General features: G+C 46.8%; 2 protein-coding genes and 1 long non-coding RNA gene across 5 annotated transcripts in view; 2 read left to right on the forward strand and 1 right to left on the reverse strand.

Annotated features, from left to right (window-relative positions):
• Nucleotides 1-8,739, forward strand: part of FAM219A (family with sequence similarity 219 member A) — a 58,472-nt gene extending 49,733 nt beyond the window's left edge. Inside the window, exons 3-6 of one of the 2 annotated variants that reach the window (XM_080973698.1) lie at nt 1,909-2,011; nt 4,515-4,595; nt 5,403-5,457; nt 7,158-8,739. In XM_080973698.1, the coding sequence (XP_080829824.1) occupies nt 1,909-2,011; nt 4,515-4,595; nt 5,403-5,457; nt 7,158-7,313 (395 nt within the window). In that variant the 3' untranslated portion in view covers nt 7,314-8,739. Of the gene's footprint in view, nt 1-1,908; nt 2,012-4,514; nt 4,596-5,402; nt 5,458-7,154 lie in introns of both variants that reach the window. The other variant, XM_080973697.1, reaches the window with a different exon arrangement.
• LOC308458794 lies at nt 8,265-16,800 on the reverse strand. The gene is made up of 2 exons (XR_013977669.1): nt 13,719-16,800; nt 8,265-13,676 (listed from the first exon to the last, which is right to left on the reverse strand). It is a non-coding gene; the product is annotated as an uncharacterized lncRNA (long non-coding RNA).
• Nucleotides 16,801-18,853: 2,053 nt separating this feature from the next.
• Nucleotides 18,854-24,140, forward strand: part of SPMIP6 (sperm microtubule inner protein 6) — a 28,482-nt gene continuing 23,195 nt past the window's right edge. The window contains exon 1 of one of the 2 annotated variants that reach the window (XM_080973656.1): nt 18,854-19,185. In XM_080973656.1, the coding sequence (XP_080829782.1) occupies nt 19,051-19,185 (135 nt within the window). In that variant the 5' untranslated portion in view covers nt 18,854-19,050. The remainder of the gene's footprint in view (nt 19,186-24,140) is intronic. The other variant, XM_080973658.1, reaches the window with a different exon arrangement.

A 24,140-nucleotide genomic window follows, 5' to 3' on the forward strand; every position in this document is an offset into this window, starting at 1 on the left:
CCAACCCTCTCTTTCGGGTTACCATTCCGTTTTCATCTGCTTGCATGGCACTTTAAAATTCTTCATATGTCGCATTTGTTTGGAGCAAAACTTTACAATGCTCTGTGTGTGTTGAGCTGTCAGTCAAATGAAATGATGTTCTACTGTGTGAAAATTACCTAAGAATCCGTGCTGCTTTTGTAAGGTGTGTTAACTCTGTGTCGGATGTGTCGCATGTGATGGCGCTTCCTTGAGACCGACACGGAAACAGCCTTGATAGATAGAGACCTTACAATTATTTCTCTTTTTAAGTATTTTTAATATAATGTAGCTCACAAATACAGATTAATATAATACACTAAAGCAACCAACACCGGTAGAAGTAGTGCTGTTTGGCAGGTGTCACTGACCTTTTCTTTTCTCCTTTCTTTTTTTAAAGTACCGTATTTTTCGCTCTATACCACGCACCCGACCATAACACACACGTAGTTTTTAGAGGAGGAAAATCCGTAGGCATGCCACCCGTAGGCATTCCCTCCATAACACGCACAGACATTTCCCCTTACTTTCTAGGAGGAAAAAAGTGAGTGTTATAGTGCAAAAAATACAGTAAGTCTCTAGCCCTCCTAGAAAGTAAGGTATAGGGCAAAATGTGCAGGTACCTTCTAAGCAATTTCTATGTTCCTGTTGCTATAGACCAGGGATGTCCAACAGGTTGATCGCGATTTACTGGTAGATTCCTGCAATGTTTTTGTCGATCGCGGTCGATCCCTGGTCCCCTTCCAGCCCTGCATTCCATTGTTGGAGAACAGAAGATGCAGTTTACAAACCGAGGCTGTTTCCCCCCCCCCCCCAAGCAATCCTTTTGTGAGTTGCTGTTTCTCTTTCTCCCCAAAATACTTTAAAAATGTGGCGCTCCCCTCCCTAAAATAAGCAAAGAAACTTCATCCTCCCCCTTCTGGCCCTGCACTCCATTGTTGGAGAACAGAAGATGCAGTTTACAAACCGAGGCTGTTTTTCCCCCAGCGATCCTTTTGTGAGTTGCTGTTTCTCTTTCTCCACAAAATACTTTAAAAATGTGGCATTCCCGCTCCCTAAAATAAGCAAAGCAACTTGCAACTTCATCATCCCGAACCCCTTCGCTAAAAAAACCTCAACAACTGTGACCTTAACCCCCAATAATAAAAGGTGGCTTTTTCCCTCCCTAAAAAAAGCTGAAGAACTTTGCCAATTTTTAATTCTGTGAGTAGATTGCAGTCTCTTGGAAGTTGGCCACCCCTGCTATAGACGGCAACAACATGTGGGGGGAGGTGTAAGTAAAATCAATTTCAGGTATTTTCCTCCAGCCCAGGACCAGCAGGGCATGTCTAGCCTCTCATGGAGGTTATGAAAATTATCCTACCACCTCTGAAATGACCCTTGGAATTATTAAAGTAAGCCCGTAACTTACATGGGGGTTACGTCCCGGAGCTTACGCCTAAAGCCAGAATCGTGTCGAGTCAAAACTTTGGGTTCAATGGCAGGCAGGGTTGCCAAAGTCCCCAGTTCCTTTCCGCCCCCCTTCTAAGTTTTTTATATATATTTTTGCCACCCATGTAAGGCTGAGTGAGCACACATTAAATGTGCATATGTTGCAGGTTTACTGTATTTCGCAAATAGTGAAATGCACCATTTCTGTTCTGCGTGTCAAAGCAAAGCTTTTGTTTGGTCACACTGGAGCCCACATCCAAGCAACAAAAATCATAAGACCCTTTTCCTTTGAGATTGCAAGCATCCTTTGTTTCATAGCCCACTAAGAATGTGGAAGTGGTAGGATAATTTTCAGAGAACGGGATTGATAGTCTGTGGCTAACCTTGCTATAATTAATCAGCGTCAAAGGAGAAGCAGCCTCACTAACTTGGATGTTAATGTCTGCCTTCCTTCTGCAGAGAAACAGAGGGAGCTGGCTCGTAAGGGGTCCCTGAAAAATGGAAACATGGGGAGCCCAGTTAACCAACAGCCCAAGAAGAACAATGTGATGGCACGAACAAGGTAGATCACTTCACAATATTCAAGTGCTTGCCGTATTTTTTGCACCATAGGGCGCACCTAGTTTTTAGAGGAGGAAAACACACACAAAAATATTCTGAATCAAATGTTGCACTAAACTATTTAAAGCAGCAAAGCGGGTGGCTCCTGTCCGCTTTGCTGCTTTAAATCGAGCCTCAGAGGAGGGAAGGAAGGGGAACCATGGCTTATCTAAGTCCAGTTAATAATGCTGAGCCTGACCTATGGCCATCGAGATTAGCCTAGCCGTCTCAGTGGAAATCTGGGGAGGCTGGGGTGGACTTTCCAGTGGTCAAAGTGTGGTTGTGTCTTCCTGCCCGCCATCTATTTCCTGCCCTCTTTCCCCCCTGCACCCCCGCACCCTCCTTCCAGGGAAGGAAGCGGAGCCATGGATCCTCTGCTCGCAACTGCAGTGGATTCCCTCCACTTTGAAGCAGGAAAGTGGGAGAGGAGCTGCTTACAAGAGTGTAAGCTGCTCCCCTCCCACTTTCCTGCTTCAAAGGGAGCCCAGGAGGAGCGAATCCTCTGCAGCCGCAAGCAGAGGATCCATGGATCCCCTTCTTTCCCTCCTCCGTGGTTGCTTTGAAGCAGGAAGGTGGGAGAGGAGCTGCTTACACGAGTGTAAGCTGCTCCACTTTGCTGCTTCAAAGGGAGCCGGGGAGGAGGGAATCCGCTGCAGCTTCCCCCACCTCCCAGAGAGCCATAGAAGCCGTGAGCTCTTTAAAGGGGCAGCGCGGCTTCTCCTGGCTTTTCTGGGAGGTGGGGGGATTCCCCCACCTCCCGCAAGACCGGCAGAAGCCGCCAGCTCTTTAAAGGGGCTGCGTGGCTTCTCCTGGCTTTTCTGGGAGGTGGGAGAAGGGACTGATGCAGCCAGTCAGTCCCTTCTCCCTCCTGGGGAAAAGCCCGCAAGAGCACACGAAGCTTGTGTGCGGCTCTTGGGGGCTTTTCCCGACTGCCTCCCCCCTGCATTCGCTCCATAGGACGCACACACATTTTCCCTTGCTTTTTAGGAGGGAAAAAGTGCGCCCTATAGAGCGAAAAATACGGTAATTTGTAAACCATACCAGTGGACTTCAGTTTGGGTAGGCATGCCCTGTTGTTCATGCAGAACTCTTTTGGGAGTAGAGTTTTGTCAATAGCCACTAGCTTAGAAAATGGGTTAAACGACTCCATAGTTCTGCTTGAGTTAAGAGGTAAATCAGCACCTGCTGATATAATTGTGTCTGCCTGGGAAAGAGATCAATTGTGTAGCTTTTCCCTAGTATAGGTAAGAGCTACAAGTGAGAAAGCTGCAAAATGTCCAGCCTTTTGAAGCACATTTCAGCTCCACAAGGATGGAAAAATCTTACCGAAAAGGGTTTCCTGTTCCACTACAAAGGTCAAATTAATTTAGCAATTTAAGGGCAATGTTAATTCCAATTCTGCTGTTGTGATTGTCATTGAATTTCAGATATTTCATTTCATTGCCATTTGGCCCCACTGTTCTTTACACAACCCACACCCCACAACTGTGTGTTTGGGGGGGGGAGGAGACAGCCCCCACACACACACACTGTGGGTAACAACTTTGTGTACCTGACGACGTGGATTATAGTCCATGAAAGCTAATGCCATAATACATTTTTTGAGGTACTCTTTTTGTTCCAAAGTGTTTACAACAATGTGAAGGTTTGGGAAGAATTTTGAAGTGTGAGCATCTTCTTGAGTCATGGAAGCTGCTTTGTGGTAGCTTTTATTTTATTTAATTTTTTTATTTAATTTTTTACAAAAATGTCAAAGATAGCTTAGAATTCAGAAAACCAAACAGTACTAAAATACCATGTTTAAAAATTAAATGAACAGATAACACCATTGGAGTTAACTAATTTTAAATGTCTAGGTATTAAGAAAAATATTGATGTGATACATTATTCCTTTTGTAAACTGCTTTGAAGGTGTTTTGTTTTTTTACAGTCAAGTGGTATATAAATTTTATGGAATAAATAAATCCTGGAATTTTATGTAATAAAATAAATAAATCCTGGAAGGCTCCACTAGGCGAGCCTTCTGGAGAGAACACTCCATAAGTGGGGGGCAAACGAAGATCTTATCACTCAGGTTCATAGAGGAGGGAGTCCTTCAAATATTCAGCTTCCAAACCTAAGAGACTACCAGATTACAGTAGTCTAATCTTGATGCCTTGAGGGTTACTCAGATTGTAGTTGGAAATAGGGGGCTATGTACTACTCACACCAGTCTTCCCTGTATTCTGTAAGGTATCTGGATTCACTAGAGCTGACCATATTTGCCAAATGTTTCATGCTTCCTTTTACAGCATCCCTAGAACTAGATTGCTACCATTTCTCTCAGCAGCTTCTACCTAATCTCCACATCCTGCCATACTAGGTCCTCTGATATGGAACAGCTTCACACACCCCTTTCTCCTTGCTTAACTTCTGCTTTCAGTGTTTACATGGTGATATGTATAATGTTTTCTTTTTAATTTCAGGCTGGTTGTTCCCAATAAAGGCTATTCCTCATTAGACCAGAGTCCTGATGAAAAGCCATTGGTAGCACTGGACACAGACAGGTATAGATTCAGATGATTGCAGTAAAATACAGTTGTTCTCTTGGAAATCTCCTGAGAACCTTTTCCTATTTTACATACCACTGTGATCAAATAAAATTTGCCCGGTCAGCATGGCAAAGTTTCTCAGTCTCCAGAGCTAAAACATGGAATTTTATTTATTGTCTGTATTTCACAGGAGGGATTCAGTTGCCTATTGGGAAATTAAATCCAGTTTAAGTGGGTTAAAATGCTTGTCTCCCTAACACAACAAATCCATTTGCAAAAAGAGCCTGACTTCTTGCGGATAGCAAAGTTGAAGTCAAAATGCATTGAACAGTGTGGAATGAAAGAATGATTAACGGGGAGACCTCATAAGTAAATTGGGATGCATGCTCATTGTTGTATATTCTCCCTGCAAAAGAAATGGGGGTGGTCAGTAAAAACCAGGTTGTAATCTAATTTCCACATGAGCTTTGTGCAAGTAGCTCTGGAGGAATGCTCAATAAACAGGTCCTCTGGAGGTGCCCAAATTTCTGGGGGAGGCCTACCAGTAGCCACTCCTGGACTCATGCACAGTGTACCTTCTGAATGAGCGTCAGGTGTGAGGAACAACAAGAGAAGAAAGGCATCACCTGGCATGCCTTGCTTGAGTGCTACCTGGAGGCATCTGGGTGGCCACTCTTGGAAGCAGGTGCTGCTGTTGATGGATCCTGCAAATCTGCCTGCATGTTCACTCTGTGAACAAGAGTGATGTGGCCAGTGAGCTCTGGAGGATCCCTCTCACTCACTGGGTTCTCTTTCCTCATTGCACTTTTTCTTCCTCTGCAGTGATGACGACTTTGACATGTCCAGATATTCCTCCTCGGGATATTCTTCAGCTGAGGTGAGTTCCTGTGCCTTCAATTCATTCCCCTTAGTAAGATTTAGAAATATTTTTCTCTTTCCCGAAGGGACGCAAATTTCTGACTGCTGTTTTTACAAAGGCAGCATCCCTTAGTGGTGGTTTTCTTTTGCTGAAGCAACCAGACGTCCCTGTATTTCTGCAGCCCAAATCCAGAAAGTGGCCTAAGAAGACCTTTTATAGAGTTTTATCACAGAAGTGAAAGAAGCCTAAGGCCAACACCTTGATGGGATAGGACCCCTATGTAGCTCATTCAAATCTTAGGTGTTACCAAAAATGTTCTTGTCAGACTACTGTATTTTTCGCTCTAAAAGACGCACTTTTTCCCTTCTAAAAAGTAAGGGAAAATGTGTGTGCATCTTATGGAGCGCATGCAGGCTGCTCGGCTAAGCCTCCACAGGGCAGCGGGATGAAGGCACCCCGCTGCCCTGCGGAGGCTTCGCGGGCTATCCCAGAAGCCAGAACACCTCCGTGTGCTCTTTAAAGGGAGTGCGGCTCTTGCAGGCTTTTCCCTGAGGAGGGAGAAGGGCAGCTCGTCACTAACAGGCTGTCCTTCTCTCACCTCGTAGAAAAGCCCACAAGAGCCACGCTCCCTTTAAAGAGCGCACGGCTCTTGGTTGGCTTTTGCGGGAGGTGGGAAGGGATAGAGGGCAGCTTAGCTCCCCGCAGCGTCTTCTGGGCAGGGGGAGCCTTTATCCCGCTGCCTGGGAGAGGCTTCGGCAGCTATCCCAGAAACCAGAACAACAAGAGGCTATCCCATAAGCCAGATCCCTCTTGCTGTTCTGGCTTCCGGAATTCGGAATACTTTTTTCCTTGTTTTCCTCCCCAGAAAACTAGTGCATCTTATCGTCTGGTGCGTCCTATAGAGCGAAAAATACGGTACTTTGTATCCAAAGTAGACAAGTGACACATCAGCCCAATGTTTTCCGCTTGCAAATGGGAATTCCACCACCACGTGCCCCCTAAATCTGCTCTAGGGATTCCTCCAGGCCTCTGGAGCAGTTCTGAGGAAGACTCAGGGTGCACGCTGGATGCGAGGGTGTCCCACCGCATAAGTGAAAATCCTTGTGCTAATGGGGCAGGTTAGTTGGATTACACACACAAATCAAAAGCAGAGTTGGTAATAAAAATGAGTAACTGTCAACGAAACTTCAGCAACCATGCTTAAATTTCAAGTAAAAGTAAGTTAGGAGGCCTGTAATGATGATAATAATTTTGTTACTTATACCCCGCCCATCTGGCTGGGTTTCCCCAGCCACTTTGGGCAGCTCCCAGAAGAATAGTAAAAACACCATAAAACATCAGACATTAAAAACTTCCCCAAACAGAGCTGCCTTCAGATGTCTTCTAAAAGTCAGAAAGTTGTTTATTTCCTTGACATCTGAAGGGACATCCGTAAGTCATGTTCCATATCCATTTGGTTCTCTGGTAGCAGAGCTGGGAAAAATCTTTGCCCCAGTAATTTCAGCCTCACCTGGTTAATTTCTAGGGTCTCAGGCAGGAGGATTTCCTCCTGCGAATTGGAGAAGCTGTGAATTGACACCTTGGGCAGAGCTGTGGCTTCCATCTTAGCACTTGTCTCTTTAAAAATGGACCAGGCCATTGCCGTTCAGCCATGTTGGGTATGGGAGATGATGTTGGACTGTCAGTTCCTTGACTCGTTGACTCTTTGTCTGCAGCAGATCAACCAGGACTTGAACATCCAGCTGCTAAAGGATGGCTACCGGTTAGATGAGATCCCAGATGACGAGGACCTCGACCTCATCCCTCCGAAGTCGGTCAACCCCACTTGCATGTGCTGTCAAGCCACCTCCTCCACTGCCTGCCACATCCAGTAATGAGGGAAGCCTGGCAAGGGTTGATCAGTGCTTTCCACTATAACTGTAAAACTTAACAGCCATTGCTTCCTCCTATGGTAGGACGTGCACCTCTTTGTGTTCATGGAGCCAGGAGAAACCAAAAAATAATATATATATATATTATTCATTTTATGATCCTCTTCTCATTTTTATTTTAAAACCACAGTAAGTGAACCAGATATGGCTCCTTGGTCTGGAAAGCCCATTGGATCCCTTTGGACTTGGGCTCAGCTTGTAAAATTCATACACAGGAGTTTGGAGGGGGTGGAGGAGATCAGATGTGGCTGCTGCAGTGAGCCCTCCCCAAGTTCACTCTAGCGGGCAAGAGTTGAAATCAGAGTTTGAAACGCAAAAGTCTCTTACCAGAAATGAAAGAACGAGCTGGAATCAATCTTGGGGAGCCTACGTCTTCTGTGATGGACTGGCCCTGAATAAGGAGGTGGGATCAGGAGTGAAGTACAGGAAGGGAAGATCTAGTCAGCTAGGAAGAACCAACATAAAAAAACCTGATTATAGACAAGATGCAAATGGCAAGAAAAGTTGCATTTGCAACGTGCTTCCAAATAAGAAGCATTAAGCAAAGAATAATGCATTGCACAGCCTAATAAGACAACATTTACTGAAAAATTAAGTCTACGCTTATTTGTCCTTTGCTTGTGTTTGCAGTCCTGAATACCAGCCTGTCATTGTAAAAAAGCAAAGCAAAACACCATGTAGTTTATCAGGTTTAAAGTGTTGCCTGAAGTTCCCATGAATGGGAGTTGAGAAGCATTTGTATGACTTTTGAGACAAAGTCCGTGTACCCATACCCTTTTAATGGCAACGAAAGAGATGCTTTGCTGTTGGCTGTGTGCCCCTGCCTGCATTAGTGGAATGAGATTTTTCTGGCTCCAGGGACCACACAGGCTGTGTTGGTCAAGCTTCTATCACGGCCTGGCGTTGTGTAGAGCTAATCCCAAAGGCTGTGTGCACTCTGCGCATGCAAGAGATTGATCTTAAGGTGTTGGCTCACCCAAACACACACCCAAACTCATGAGTGGCTCTTCAGCTCCCAAGAGCCAGGTGTTTCGATTGCCACAAAGTGGAACTTCTAAGCCAGGGAGGGAAAGGGACCATCCTTGCTTCTGCTGCTCATCATACAGTGCCTGTGTTGCTGTCTTGACACCAGCATCACATTGCCATCATTAACAGACTGGTGCCCGGAGATGTGTCCCATCAGTTATCAGCATGGCTAGCCAGTTTGGTGCTTGGGAAACTTCTCCAGCATTTGTATGGCCACAGACCATCAGTGGTGATGGAGGCATGCAGAAGCAAATTGGCAGATTTGATTAACTCCCATATTACTCTGCTTGCTAACTCAGGTTGTGTCAAGCTTTGTAACAAAACAGGTGAGCTCTTTGCCTTTTTTTAAAAAAAATGATTTGATACTCTACCTCTTTAGAGGGCTCTATTGGCCAAGCTTCGAACGCCATAAGCACACGACAGATTGGTTTGCCCCATTCCTCGGAATGCCAAGTTTTTTGCCCCATGTAGACTTTCCACTGGAGCTGTGCTTGTGAATTGCCACAAATCTGTTAGAGAACAAAGAAGTGGATTGCAGTCTCCTCCCATCCAATGCAGTATTGTTACCTGGGGAGACTACATATCCCAGTATTCCATGCAGGTCGTCCTTGTGTCAATATGCAGAGTGATCTCTGCTCTTTCCAGAAGAGTATTGGTTGAAAGGCCACTGTCACTCCCATTTGTTGTTCCAGAACAGGAGAAATAAGGAGCAGGAAGGGTTGCAAATGAAAACAAAGATTGCCTCATTGAGATTTGGGGGTAGGGAAATGCCATCAGGAGTTTGGGTACTGAGCTAGGTGTTTGAAATTAAGGGAGATTGCAAAGACCTAAACGCAGCAACAAATGAGCTTCAAGTGGTGAATAGCAGCCCAGCAGAGACTGAAAACTCTGAACTTGGAGTGAAACTACCTTATCAGAAATAATACCTAGGCCTAGGATGATTGATTTGGAAAACACATTTTAATTCCTTTTAAGAACTTCTCCCCAGAGATTAACTAATCCATATTTAATTTGCACACAGTTATTTTAAGTTGTTAGTGCGCAATCCCTAGTTTTTATTTTCTTACTCCTTTTTTTCTATTTTCCACCAGCCTTTTGGATTGTGACAAGAAGGGCTGCGCTTTGAATTTAACCTTTTTCGTGCGTGCATAGAAGAGATGAGGTTTGAAAATATTTGTCCTACACGTTATTTTACTTACCTGTGAGCTGTTCCCCCTGGTCTGTGCATTCCACAGCAGTTCCCTTTTCCTTGTTCACCAAAATCCTCAGTAGTGGCACAGTTTTAGTGAGGTCAGTGCAGAGACATAAAACGGAAAACAAAACAAAAAAAAAAACCTTTTGGCTTCTCCTGGCTCCTAGGCTTTGTGTCTGTATGTTTTCTGAGGAGGGGGTGGATATAAGAATGGGGGAGAATAAGTGACACGGTGTTGCCATCAGGAAAGCTGAATGTATTGACTGAAGCCCATGCGGCTGCCACAGAAAGCTTGCCAACAATCCTGCTATATTGCAGTTTCTTCGGGCCATTTCCCACATTGCACAGAGACCACGCTGGGCATCAGTTCAGCCCACCACAGCACCTCAATGGGCCTATCAGCCTCGGCCAAGCTGGTGCCATCCAGATGTTGCAGGACTATAGGCCTCCATCAGTTCTAAACAGCACATCTTTGTATAGCCCAACTGCTGGAGGGCACCTGATTGGCGAAAGGTGATGTATCTGCAGCACGTGCTTTCTGTGTTTGCATTCAGGCTTTTCATCTCCAGGTTATGCTTGAAAACGGATGTGGCAGGGGGCCTTCTAAGAAACTTGAAGCAGCTTTATAAAAATTAAGGAGTTTACATTATGGCTGCCTCTCAGTCTCTGCAACATGCAGGCCTTGGCTCTGAGCAGTCATCTTTCCATCTTTCGCATTTTAGCTTCAGATTTTAAAGAAGGGAAGAGCCACACCCATAGGTTGTGGGGGTGTACTTAACTGCTTCCTAGCTCTGTAATTCAGGTGGGGGTGGAAGGAAGAGAACATACTCTGGAAGATTCAATTGCCTTTTGGAAATCCTGAAGCAGGAAGAGCTTCCCACCCCAGACAGTTCTGTTTGGGAAGAATTTGTTCCAGTTGGATCACACTCCCCATAAGCAGGATGGTGTTCTGGAAGGAAGAGGATTTGGTGTCTATAGATATTTTGATCTCAAAGCCTTTCTGGACTGCCTTGATTTACATTAGAGCATCAAATAGCATAAAGGAAGGGCCCGTTTTCACTTGTGGCCATGCAAATATCTGCTAGCTTAAATGCTGCAAATGTACATTTAACCTGCAAGCCCCCATTAGTCATTCAGTCTTAATTAATGGTAAGCTTATGTCCTCATTTTTGAATGCACTTGGATCATTGGCTTCTTGTTTCTGGTGCTGCTGGGGGGAAATATGTGAAATGGAGCATCCCTTCCCACAAGTTGCTGTGGGCAATATTCTGCCTGTCAGTCATCTCCCTTCCTCCCCGCCCCCCAACCCAAAACATTCTGAAGACTTTGAAGCAGTGGCTGATTTTAACCAGGCTTCCATCCCAGAGTGTATTTCTACCTACGCACCCACGATATAAAGTCTCAGCCTCCACAGCTGGTGGAAGCGCTGACTTTTCCTGCTGCATAACGTCTAAGGGCCATATTTTTCCTGCAGTGGAGCTGTGGATCCTCCTCTTGGGCTCCAGAGTGCTTCCTGGAGCAAAAAGCTTCTTATGGTAGAAAACTCAACTGTGCTTGCAGCCAGATTCCCTCCACCTGGAGGGAAACCAATGAGTCTTCTAATCAAAACAGCAGGAGTGGTTAGCTGCTTTCATCAAGAGACCACAGAAGTTGTTCCCAGTCGGTGGGTACAAGAAGCAGGAATTTCTGATATAAACAGTCCATCCCAGGACACCAAGAATTGTATACAGGAAAGGCATTGCTAGAATTGAACAACTTTAGCTCAAACAATGGAACTTCTCATCTCCCCCATGCCGCCGCCCCCCAATATGCTCTGGGGGTTCACCCAATCCTCCAGAGCATTTTTTGTGGCCGGGGGGACGTGATTGCAGTGGTACATGCAAGAAGGAAAGGGAGTGGAATTCCTGTTACATGAGCAGAAGCAATTGCAGTCATGCAGCGACTTCATTGGATACAATCCCAGCAATCCAGCTTCCTGCAGCGACATTGGAGTTGATTGCATACATAATGGCAGGTTGCAGCACAGAGACAAAAGAGAGAAGGCAGTATGTGCCCCTGCAAGTAGCTTGGCCAGAATGTCTTCTGTGGGTGGCCGGAATGGCGTCTCTGCATTCCTGCGGCCCATGCTGCTCTTGACCTCCCAGCAGTGCAGCCTCCTGAACAGCTAGAGGGAAAGACAAAGAGGGACAGTGAACCCCCAGGGCACAGGAAGTAGGAGAACAGAATAACCAGCAGGATCCTTGGGGTAGCCAGCACATGAGGAACATGAAAATTCCTCCTTTCTTGTGCGCACAACAAACTAAGTTGCAATATTCAGTTCTCTTGTATTTCAAGCTCCTTCTTGAGTCTGTTGTTATTATTTTCTAAACCTTGCGGAAATGTGGCTACTCTTAATAGAGAATGAAATATGCCTTGTTGCATGTTACTAATTTTTGGACATGGCACTATACCTTTCAGGTCTCCTGTTCTTTGCTTACCCCCTTCCCTTTTTTTTCTTTCTTTCTTTCTTTCTTTCTTTCTTTCTTTCTTTCTTTCCATCTGCCTGTGACTTTCTCTGATTTTTGTGCTCAGAACTTGGTAATACCTGGATCCTTTTTGCTCTCAGCCTCTTTTCATACATACAACAGGACTGGAAGAGTTGCTCCGTTACACCCAAAGCATGGCTTGGCAGTCACTTTATACAGTCGTACCTTGGAAGTCTAACGGAATCCGTTCTGGAAGTCCGTTCGACTTCCAAAACATTCGGAAACCAAAGCGTGGCTTCTCATCGGCTGCAGGAAACTCCTGCAGCCAATTGGAAGCCCCGTCGGACGTTCTGGTTCCAAAGAACGTTTGCAAACTGGAACACTCAATTCCGGGTTTGCAGCTTTGGGAGCCAAAACATCTGAGTACCAAGGTGTTTGGGATTCAAGGTACGACTGTACTGAGGATTCCTGTGGGTTTGCTTCATGTACATGAAGTTACATGTACACACGTCATTTGGGAGCATGTAATTGTTTTTGTCTTGCACAAAATATGTCAAAAGTGGCTTCTGAAAAGTGAAGCCACTTTGTAGGTTTTGCTCTTCTGCATTCCATCACCTTAGAGTCTCATGCAGAAGGATTCCGTCTGCATAGCAGGCAGCTTCTTGCAGATTTGCCTCCATCAAGATTCAAGTAAGTCAGCAAACCGTGGCCCTGTCTTGCATTCTGGGACCTGTAGTTTTTCACCAAGCCACTTCTCTGAGTCGGTGGCTGCTTCAGAGTCTGTGAATTGCAGTTTACAATTTCCTCTTTGCATTCTTCATCAGCACTGCAATTCTTTTAATCCGTCATATCAAGTAGACGTCCGCTATTTTCCGAATCCCGCACTTGTTTGTGCCTGTAGGAGAGACCCAAGGGTTCTTCCAGCGGTTATCTTTAAGGGAAAACGGAGCTTAGTTTTTCAACTTCATGATAGACGATTTGGCTGTGACACAGCTGTTTCCATAGCAACAAATTATGATCTAAGAAGTCGCCTGACATCAAGGGAGACCAAGATTATGATACAACTCATTAAAATTCATGCTGGAGACAGGCTGACGCTCTGGGAGAAATCTCACATGCTGAAGGGATGCTCAGTCTCACATGTCTGTGCTTTCCATGTTACACATCCAGACATCTGATGCCTTCTTTAAGATGCCATCTTTTAGAGCCTCTGCAAACTCTAAATAGTCCAATCTCTCTGGTCTTTTTGGTCCTTGGCTCCTTGTGAAAAAAGCACTGAGATTACTTTATCCATTTGTCACACACCTGAAACTTTTAAAAGAAATCCGAACCACTTTCTGCATCAGTTTCATCCCCTTTCATCACAACCGTAGCACACATGACCTTGTGGGGACTGCTCTGATCTGTGCTCAGAACAAGAGTGAACATCTCAAGGAAAACCTAATGCAAAGCAATGGCATAAGTAGGGGTCGGTCGGTGAGGGAGGCTTCTGATCCCGCAGGAAGAGGGAGGGCTACAGCAGTACCCAAAATGCTGAACTGGCATTGAGAGTCACCAAAGCTGCTTGGTGCTTTTAACTTGAGAGCTAAGCGAGCCAGTTAACTGCCGGGAAAGATCCTATCTCTTGTTCATTGCTATTGCACAGAGGATACTATATAGATGTACATTTGGAGATGAGTAAGGACGTAATCTGGTCATGCCAAACTAAGGATCGCTTGACTGTTGTGGAGTGGGGCACCCCTCTGCTGCATTGCTGGAGAATTCCATGTAAGCTTTTAGAAGTACTTGATCTTGTCTGTGCCCTCTTCAAACCTCACCGCTGGGGGAGCATTCAATCAGAGCATTGCCCTTTCCTCCTGGCTTGACATGGTTGTACAGTGGTACCTTGGTACTCAAACGACTTGACTCCCAAACAAATCAGCTCCTGAACGCCACAAACCCAGAAATGAGCATTCAGGTTTGTGAACGTTTTTCAGAAGCCGGACGTCTGACGCAGCTTCTGCGGCTTCCGCTTGGGTGCAGGAAGCTCCTGCAGCCAATCAGAAGCCGTGCCTTGGTTTCCAAGCGGTTTCGGGAGTCAAACCGACTCCCGGAACGGATTAAGTTTGAGAACCAAGTTACCACTGTACTTCGAAACAAGCAGTCTGGATGCAGTCTTCCCTTGGCTTAAGGGATTCTGTCTCATCTTAGTTGATCTTTGGATCCTTGCCCTTATACACTACTGACTGCTTCCGTCTCCCTTTGGGTTGCAGTCTCCGCTCTGTGTTGTTGTGTGTTCCTGTCCTATTGGAGGGAGGAACCAAACTCTTTTTCTCAACTGCTTCTGTAGCCGGGAGCAAGTGCTGATAGGTGACTGCTGAACACTCTGCAGCTATTAGCCAGGCGAGGAGACAGGCTGTGTGAGCACTGTCTCCCGTTGGGCTTCTTGTTCAGTGATGGCAGCTGTTCTCTGAAAAGTCTTGGATCTGTCACGAGCACAGCCAGGAGTCTCTTCTCTGCCTGGCTGAGCCCACCAGTTCCAACTGGCATTTGAAGCAGCTCTGGCAAACTGGGAGATACTGTGACATGTCTCGGCACCCTTGAGTAAAGCTCTGTGTTGTACGTAGGCAAGATCAGGGTCCCTCTGTTTAAGTGCTGCAGTGAGGGGGTTAGGTGAAAATACAAAATCGTAGGACGCCATGCCACATATTCCCCTCTGTTTCTAAACAAACGTTTAGAGAGAACTAGAGGAGTTGCAGGCAAATAGGGGGTGGTTGAATGGCCGCAAGAGCCGTACAAGTGTAATTTAGTTGTCACAGGTAAACCTTGGTATCCGTGTCCAGTGGTTAGTTCTAGACTCACAAGCCTTGTTAAATTGCACAAATCCATCGTTCACACCTTGATTTGTCACAGTTAATGTTTTCTTTCCCACTTCCTCCACCCCCAAAAAAACCCCAACAGTCCAGGTCTGTTCTGTTGAAATGGCCCTTTCCCAACCCCACATTTCTGGCACGCAGGGCCTGCCCTGAACACCCTGAAACAGCTGCCCCACACATTCCAAGAGAGGCACGCCACAGCGCAGTGATGTGTTGGAGGATTCTGGAGCGCAGTTCCTTCGTGGGTGCGCATAGAAACATGGCAGCCACACCAGCTGCTTGGGTATCTTGTGCGTTTGGTGGTTACCGTGGCTTCAAGTGGCTCTGTGGGACATAAAAAGTGGCTACAAATTGTTTTCCACTCCTCACTCCAGCCAATCCTTCACTCATGGTTGTTTCTTTTAACCTGTGTTGTAGCAATTATCTTTAACGGGACACTGGGAATTCTTTTGCAAGTCTTAGTTGATCTGTCTGTGGCTTTTGGGCAACCCGCACCTCCCTACCAACGGCGGATGGGTAATATCTGCCCTGACCTTTTTTTGCGCACACGACAATTCATTTGGGAGAAGTGGAGGGGTCCTGCCCATGGAAGAAGCTCGCAGGAAGCAGCCGTTTTCCTTTTTATTTATTTTGTGGAGGGCGAGGCGACCTTCGTTTTTCCGTTTTTACCTTTTTGCACTATCTGCTGAACCGCGCCTGCCCTCCACTCTGCTCCCCCACTCCGTGGCAAAGTTATCAGGACTGCTGCATCAGGACGTGATGCTGTTCTGGTACAGCGGACATGATCCAGTGCATGACTTCTGTGTTCTCCCTGTAATATGTGCCATGACTGATTGTGTGTAAACGTATTTGCAGAGGAAGTGGTGTCTTCGAGAGAAAGCAGTCTTAGAGGAAATGCGTCTTACGTGTGTCTGTGCTCCCAACAGTGGCGTAGCATGGGTTGTCAGCACCCGGGGCAAGGCAAGTAATTTGCGCCCCCTAACCCGTGGATTTTAGGACTCAAGTGCGAGCGCCCCCCCCCCCCGATGTTGCGCCCGGTGCGGCCGGCCCCCCCTGCACCCCCCATGCTATGCCACTGGCTCCCAAACTGGAAAAACGTCTCTTTAAATGCCAATCCTTTCAGGAGTGTCACCTCCTCAGAACTGTGTTCTGCAGGGCCAGAAAACCTGGATGACTGGGCATCAATTGCTGAGACTCTTCCTGCAGGAGGAGCCCTTGACATACATTGCTGATCACGAGCCAAGCTTTGAATTCCCACCAACGTCTGGCTCTTGGGTGTGCCAGACAACCAAAAGTGAGATGGGTACTCAGTCTGAATCAGCCTTTCCCAATCTCAGCTGCCTGGAGCTGATGGGGAATTGTAGTACAAAACGTCAGGAGGGCACTAGCTTGGGCATAGCTGGTCTAAACTATTGATTGATTGGAAAACCATGTTGAGTGTTAAAGCTTGGCTCTATTCTGCAATGCTTTGGGAGACACCTATTGCCTCGCTGCCCTTTTAACCTTGCCACAGAAACAGGTTTAGGCTGGTGGAGTTGGGACTCTCTCATATTGGTTTATGCCCACTCATAGTAAGCCAGCCTCCGTCTTCTAGCAAATGTTTGTCCTGACTTTTGCTTTCTGATTCAAATGATGTAGCACAGTCCTCATTTTCCCATCATGTAGAATACTGCCTTAAACAGATCCGTTCAGTTGTGTATTATTATTTTATTTTTATTATTATTATTATTGTTATGATTTACCAACAGGTTTATGCATTAATTTATTTTTGAAATGTGGTTTTTGGAAGACATGAAACATGTATAATATTTTTTTAACATTTCCATTGCAGTATTTATCATTGTTACTGGTTGTGTGTAGTGTAACAGAATTAATATTAAAAAAAAGCATAGATATGAAACCTGCCTCTGCAGCTTCATTGGGTGTCTCTCAACCGCTGGAGAAGAAGAGAAGAGGACGACTTTCTCCCTGTAATTCCAAAAATCTGTCAGCAAATAATATAAAAACCTTTTGTTTGCTTTTGAGCCTAAAACATGATGCCCAATTACCCTTCCACATCCCTTGCTGTCGTTAGTGTGCAACTTCTCCAGTACCTAACAGGTGTGTGACCTGCTCCTTTTAGCTCCCTCACCACTTTCTCAACTGCCCCATTTCAATCAAGTTCATTTTCTGCAGGACATACAACCTCCATATTGTTGGCAATAGGTAATATTTATTGCAATGTAGACCTTGCACATCTGTTAACAGAAGCTGTCCTGATCTTGAACATTCCATGACTAGCACCCTTCAGTAGTTAACCCCAGGAAACTTGTGAGCTTGAGGGGCTTGCATGCAACAGCCTAATTTTTAGCCCGTGACAGATGTACATTACAGACACACTTTTAACCCACCTCACAACACAGGTGTATAGTCTCTAAAGGAAGCTAGGTGGCAGAAGGTTCTCCAGGGATGCCGTGTGGCAGAGCATTTTCAGGAACCTGGCCCTTCCACAAACAAACACCCCCACTCCATCCCATTGTATGCACCACACAGAGAGACCAAAAATGGACTTGCAAGGCTGGAGTTTCCTACTTCCTGGCAAGCCTTGCAGTTCCTAGCTGCACCTACTGTATTCCATTTGCAAAGCAGCTGCCCTGAGCAGATCTATGAAATCTAGTTAAGCTGTTGCTGCACTCTGTACAGGCCCAGTTCTTGAATCATGTCCAAAGCAGGCTTCTCTGTGCTTCCGATCCAGTCAATTGTGTCTTGTTTTTTCACGCACATATTTCTGTAAAAATATGTATCCATGCCTCATAGCAGAGATGAGAGTAGAAATAGGGACTCTCCTCTTCTTCCTCCCTCCCCACCCCAGTTAGCGGTTTGATTTAAACCATTGGTCCTCACTCTTAAGGGCTGGTTTAGAAGATCCTTTTGCAGTGCTGTTACGTGAATATTCCACCAGTGAGGGTCACTTGTGCGCCGATTCCACAGCAGGGAGCAAAAAACTTGCTTTGATCCAGATGTGGACGTCCAAGTGATGCTTAGTGTCATTGTGCAGATGATTTCAAATGGTGCATTAAAGAACTTTGGGGACTTCTCAGTCAGAAGATGAGCAATAGCTGACAAATTTCCCTACCAGAAAAATTGTTTGCTATTACTGATCATCTGTGATAGAAAGTGCAAGGGAGTGTGTTGTGCTCTAGTGTGCACTTGCAGAATACACTCGGGTGTGGGGGTGTCTGTACCCCGTGACAGCTTAAGTATACACCATAGGATATGCTTCTACGCTTTGCAATGTAGCAGCTGCTCTCAAGAGGTTCTTTTGCAGACGACTTGATGTGCGAAGTTTAAAAAAAAATGCAAAAGCCCATTAGTCCCCACAAGAGGGAGCATTTTGCAAACTCACAGGCTCTGTGCTCTGAAGAGGAAGGGCTGTGCAGATCCTTCCTCAGGCAAGAGGACGCCACAGAGCAGCTTCCTCCCATCCATTACCTGCCACAGTCTTCTCCTTGACCTCACTTTTCTAGGTCTGCATGACCCAAGTGCTTTTGGATAGGAGAGATTCCGCTACAGGTTTTGCTAGCATCTTGTCTGCCTATCAGGACAGTGACTTCAGAGCTTAAAAAGAGTAATAAACAGGAGAGCATGCAGTGTGCAGCTAGGAAGTAGATCACTTGCTAGGGAGGGAGAGAGGATTTCCAAGGCAGGGCTCCTCCAGTGGGAGAGGGGACCTCCCGCTGCTTCTAGGGTGCAGCAAGGCGCAGATTCAAAGCGAGTCAGCCAGCACCCCTTGCCACAGAAACAGCCACTTCTCCTACTCAAAGCCTTTGGCCCTTATCCCCATCATGCCTGTCTGGGCCTTCTCCCCCCACTTCTGCAGCACTGACCCTGCCAACTGTGACATCACATGTGATGCAAGAGGCTGGCTGCTGGGAGGGGCTATGACCCTCAAGAAAAACCACTCACCAATTTTGCCCCACCGGCATGAAGAGCCCCTCTCCCCTTCTGACCACTCACGGCAGCAACAGCGGGGGGGAGATCCGTGAACTCGATGAAGTTGAGGCTCAAGACGTCCCTTCTGATGAAGTGTACCCCACCAGTTGTCCCAGTGACTGTTGTGGTGACTCCCAAGTTCTTCAAGATCTGCCAGTCCCTGAGTCAAGATGTTCCTCTTTGCCAACAAAACCAAGACCCCCATCAGCACCTACACGGACTCCTACAGGGCTCCGAATACCATGAAGAAGGCCTACGATGAGGCTCCGTTGGCCCTGTGGAGTGAAAACAAGTTCCTGACACAGGTACAACCCTTGGGGGGGGCGGTTTGGTCTAAAGCAGCCTTTCTCAACCTGTGGGTCCCCAGATGTTGTTGAGCTACAACTCCCATCACCCCTAGCTAGCAAGGCCAGAGCTCAGGGATGATGGGAGTTGTAGTCCAACAACATCTGGGGACCCACAGGTTGAGAACTGCTGGAAAGGAAAGGGGAGGAGGAGGCATGACAGAGGTGTGTAAAATTATACATGGCACAAAGGAAATCGTCCGTATCCCCTTGTAACACTAGCAGCTCTCCAAAGAACGAGGGACACAGGTGGCTCTGTGGTCTAAACCACTGAGCCTCTTGGGCTTGCTGATCGGAAGGTCATTGGTTCGAATCCCCGTGACGGGGTGAGCTCCCGTTGCTCTGTCCCAGCTCCTGCCAACCTAGCAGTTTGAAAGCATGTCAGCGCAAGTAGATAAATAGGTACCACTATGACGGGAAAGTAAATGATGTTTCTATGCACTTTGGCTTCCATCACGGTGTCCCGTTGTGCCAGAAGCGGTTTAGTGCTGCTGGCCACATGACCCGGAAAGCTGTCTGTGGACGAACGCCAACTCCCTTGGCCTGAAAGCGAGATGAGCGCCACACCCCTTTGGCTGGACTTAACTGTCCAGGGGTCCTTTATCTCTCCAAGGAAGCTGAGTGTTGCAAGATCCCAAAGAGACAAAAGGGATTGTCACACAGTGCATGATTAAAAGTAGAGATGGCCACCAACTTGGTTGGCTTTGAAAGAGGATCGGACAAGTTCATGGCAGAGAAGGCTCCGTTGTTGGCTATTAGCAGGATACCTCTGAATACCAGTTGCTGGAAACTACAGAACGAGAGAGTGCTCTTGTGCTCCCGCTCTGCTTGCGTGCTTCCCATCTGAGCCTCTGCTTGGCTGCTGGAAGAAAGCGCACTGGACCCGAAGGGATGCTGGCCTGATCCAGCAGGGCTCTTGGGTAAAACTTCCATGTGGCAATAGTGCCTCTGCACAAAGGGGGTCTAGCAAGGCTTCCTGGCTGCAAGAGATTCAGGAGCCACACAGAGTTGCTGGGTCTCCCACCGTGTCCAGCCAGGTGCCCCAGGGAAACTTTGAACAGCAGGTTCCTTACCTTTGTCGCTATTTAAATTTATTTTGTGAGTTTGAAGTTGCAGCTAGCAATGGGGGGTTAAGGGGATGGAGCCAGAAGCCTTGCAGGGGGGAAAAGAGCTTTGAAGAGAGTTATAATGAGAAGGAAGGGAAATTGTGCATTAATAGGCTTTGAGAGGAGCAAGCTTCCCCCCGAGTTTTGGGACAAGGTGGGCTCCACACCCAACCTGAGCTTATGAATAAGGCACTCATCATTAATTTTATTTGTATCCTGCTTTTCCACAAAAAGAATAGTGCTCAACATGGCTTAAGGGACGCGGGTGGCACTGTGGGTTAAACCACAGAGCCTAGGACTTGCCAATCAGAAGGTCAGCAGTTCGAATCCCTGCGACGGGGTGAGCTCCTGTTGCTCGGTCCCTGCTCCTGCCAACCTAGCAGTTCGAAAGCACGTCAAAGTGCAAGTACAGTGGTACCTCGGGTTAAATACTTAATTCGTTCCAGAGGTCCGTTCTTAACTAATGAGGCCTCCTGCTGCCGCTGTGCCGCCAGAGCACAATTTCTGTTCTCATCCTGAAGCGAAGTTCTTAACCTGAAGCACTATTTCTGGGTTAGCGGAGTCTGTAACCTGAAGCGTATGTAACCTGAAGCGTATGTAACCCGAGGTACCACTGTAGATAAATAGGTACTGCTCCGACGGGAAGGTAAACGGTGTTTCCATGCGCTGCTCTGGTTCGCCAGAAGCAGCTTAGTCATGCTGGCCACATGACCCGGAAGCTGTACGCCGGCTCCCTCGGCCAATAAAGCGAGATGAACGCCGCAACCCCAGAGTCGGCCACGACTCGACCTAATGGTCAGGGGTCCCTTTACCTTTACCAACATGGCTTATAACAGGAGTGCACCAACTACTGGAAAAAGAATTTCATAAGAACGTAATAGAAAATATCACAACATTAAAAATCCTCAACGTTTTGGTACTATAAATGTATCAAGCTTGCATTATCAACGTTCTGTGGCTCCATGCCTCTTGGCAATAGCAAAAATAACAAGGGAGCTTGGCCGTGGCGATGCTCAGAGCCCTTCTCCTGAAACAGCCTCTTGTAACGTTTCCAAAGGGGTGGCTGGAAAAACTCACCCCATGATGTCGCTTCCATGCGCATGCCAGCTTAGGGAGATCTGGCGGCTGGGGGCTTGGGGGCTTTTGCCATTTGGCCTGGGGATCCCACTATGGCAAGTCTGGGAATGGGAGAGGGAGCTGGCTCCCCAGGAAAAGATGAAGATGGTTGTGTTAAAAAACACCAAAACCTTCCTGGGCTTTGGTCTGTCGTTGGGAAGGCAGCGCCCTCTGCTGTGTAGATGGTGCACAGGCAGTAAAAACTGAGTAGATCTCTGAGGCGAAGCTCATTCAGAAAAGTGGTTTCTGTCCAAGGCTCTGTTGCTAAGCAAGTTTCCCAGCTTGCATGCTGCCAAACCGCACCCCCCAACTGGTGGTACACTATGCACTGCTTCCCCCCCCCCCCCCAATGTTTGCTAGGTTTCCATCGAGCAAGACCTGCCTTTCCACTAGTACTTATTTATTTAGTTATTACATTTATATCACAGCTTTCTAGATCATGCCAGAGCCCTACTCCCAGAGCCAGCACCCAGGAAGTCATGAGCCAGGCCACCCTGCCCAGTTCCTCCCAGTTCCACCGCTAGCCTCACTGGGGTGGTCCAGGCCAAGCAATCCTGCTCCAGCAACTGTGCACTTGGCTTCAGTCTTGCTTACTAGGTCCTCCCAAACCCATTGCGCGTGTATTCTTCACTCGTAGATGCCTTGGGCAGTACAGTGGTACCTCGGGTTAAGTACTTAGTTCGTTCCGGAGGTCCGTACTTAACCTGAAACTGTTCTTAACCTGAAGCACCACTTTAGCTAATGGGGCCTCCTGCTGCTGCCGCGCCGCTGGAGCATGATTTCTGTTCTCATCCTGAAGCAAAGTTCTTAACCTGAAGCTCTATTTCTGGGTTAGCGGAGTCTGTAAGCTGAAGTGTATGTAACCTGAGGTGCCACTGTATTGCATGCAGTTATTTCACAACAACCCTGTAAGGTAGGCCGTAGAATCACAGAACCAAAGAGTTGGAAGGGAATTGCAGGAGTTCCTTGTACTGGGCAGCCAACAAGCTAGATATTATATATATATATTTTTGTATATCCTCCCCTTTCTCCAATCTCGAGCCCAGGGCGGCAGAGCATCAATCACAGGTGGGGAACCTCAGGACATCTTAGGCCTGATAGCGGTCCCAATTTGACATGCAGGGCTGTTTCCTTCCAGCTATGCTCTCCTCCTTGCAGGTAAAGCCTCATGCTTCTTCCTTTGCAAGTCCAGCTTGAATTTTGCACTGTTTAAATCTGCTACCCAATGCCATCTGTGCTGCCAGAGTCAGGCCCACCCAGGAGTTCCCAAATTCAGCTGACAGCAGCTGAAAGGAGCGCAGTATGTCATAAACAAAGACCAAAGCACTATAACTTGTCGGATAAGTATCACATTCAAACCACACAATTAATTTAAAACCATTAATGTCAACGACAACCCACATAACCGCAACCCCAGTGTGGTGCAGTAGTTAAAGTTTCAGACTAGGACCCAAAGATATAAATGCAATTAACAAACTAGCCCCAAAGAGCGCAGCTTTCGTGATCCAAATGCCTCAAAAACTGCAACCATGCTATGCTTAAAATAGCAACTATGGGGGCATTTTTCATAGCTTGTGTGAGTTGGCATTTGCTTATTTGCTAAGTTTATACACTGCCTTTCATTTGTTAAGGGGCACTGTGGGTTAAACCACAGAGCCTAGGACTTTCCGATCAGAAGGTTGGCGGTTCGAATCCCCACGACGGAGTGAGCTCCCGTTGCTCGGTCCCTGCTCCTGCCAACCTAGCAGTTCAAAAGCACGTCAAAGTGCAAGTAGATCAATAGGTACCGCTCCGGCGGAAAGGTAAACGGCGTTTCCGTGCGCTGCTCTGGTTTGCCAGAAGCAGCTTAGTCCTGCTGGCCACATGACCCGGAAGCTGTACGCCGGCTCCCTCGGCCATTAAAGCAAGATGAGCGCCGCAACCCCAGAGTCAGTCATGACTGGACCTAATGGTCAGGGGTCCCTTTACCTATTAAAAAAACAACAGTAAAACAACTCAAAACTCCACTCAGCCACGAAATTATGCAGCAGAAATAACATTTGCGTGTCCACGTTTTAGTTTACTGAATGCATTATGATGTCAAACAAGCCCAGGAAGATGGGGTGGATGAAGGGGCATACATTAATGTGGTTAAAGTTTGTACGTACTTCAAAACTGGGAGGAGAGAACTATGAATAACAACTGCTCCGTGTAGCAGTAACTGGGAAGGGTGGTGAACTGACTCCCGTGCCTTGCAGACTTGGCCTTGAATCCAGCTCCCTGCTGCGGTTTTAAAACACAACAAAACAAGCAGAACTCCTTATCTTCATCAGCAGATGTCCACAGACAAATAAGGCGGATGCGCTGAATTATCTTAGCTGCGGAACTTTCTTGTGACTGTGTGCTATATAGTCAGTTGGGCAGAGTAAGGAAGTAACTTCCACAGCTGTTTAAATTTTTAAGGAACGCTTTGACCTTAAAAGCACGCTCGCGTCCTCCTCTCCGACCCCCCAAATTTGGGAAGCAGTGGTCTAGTAGGTTTTGCACACAGCAGGTTTCCTGCCTATAAATATAACAGTCCAGACCAGTCCCAAAGCTGTGACTGAGAGCACAGGCAGGAGGCTAATAGGTCATTTTAGCAAGGCTGTCTCATAGGAGGAGCTGTGCTTGACTGCTCTGGGGGCTGATCCATAAAAATATATAATTATTTACTGT

The sequence above is a fragment of the Podarcis pityusensis genome (genome assembly GCF_964106645.2).
Source record: "Podarcis pityusensis genome assembly, chromosome: 11".
NCBI lineage: Eukaryota > Metazoa > Chordata > Lepidosauria > Squamata > Lacertidae > Podarcis > Podarcis pityusensis.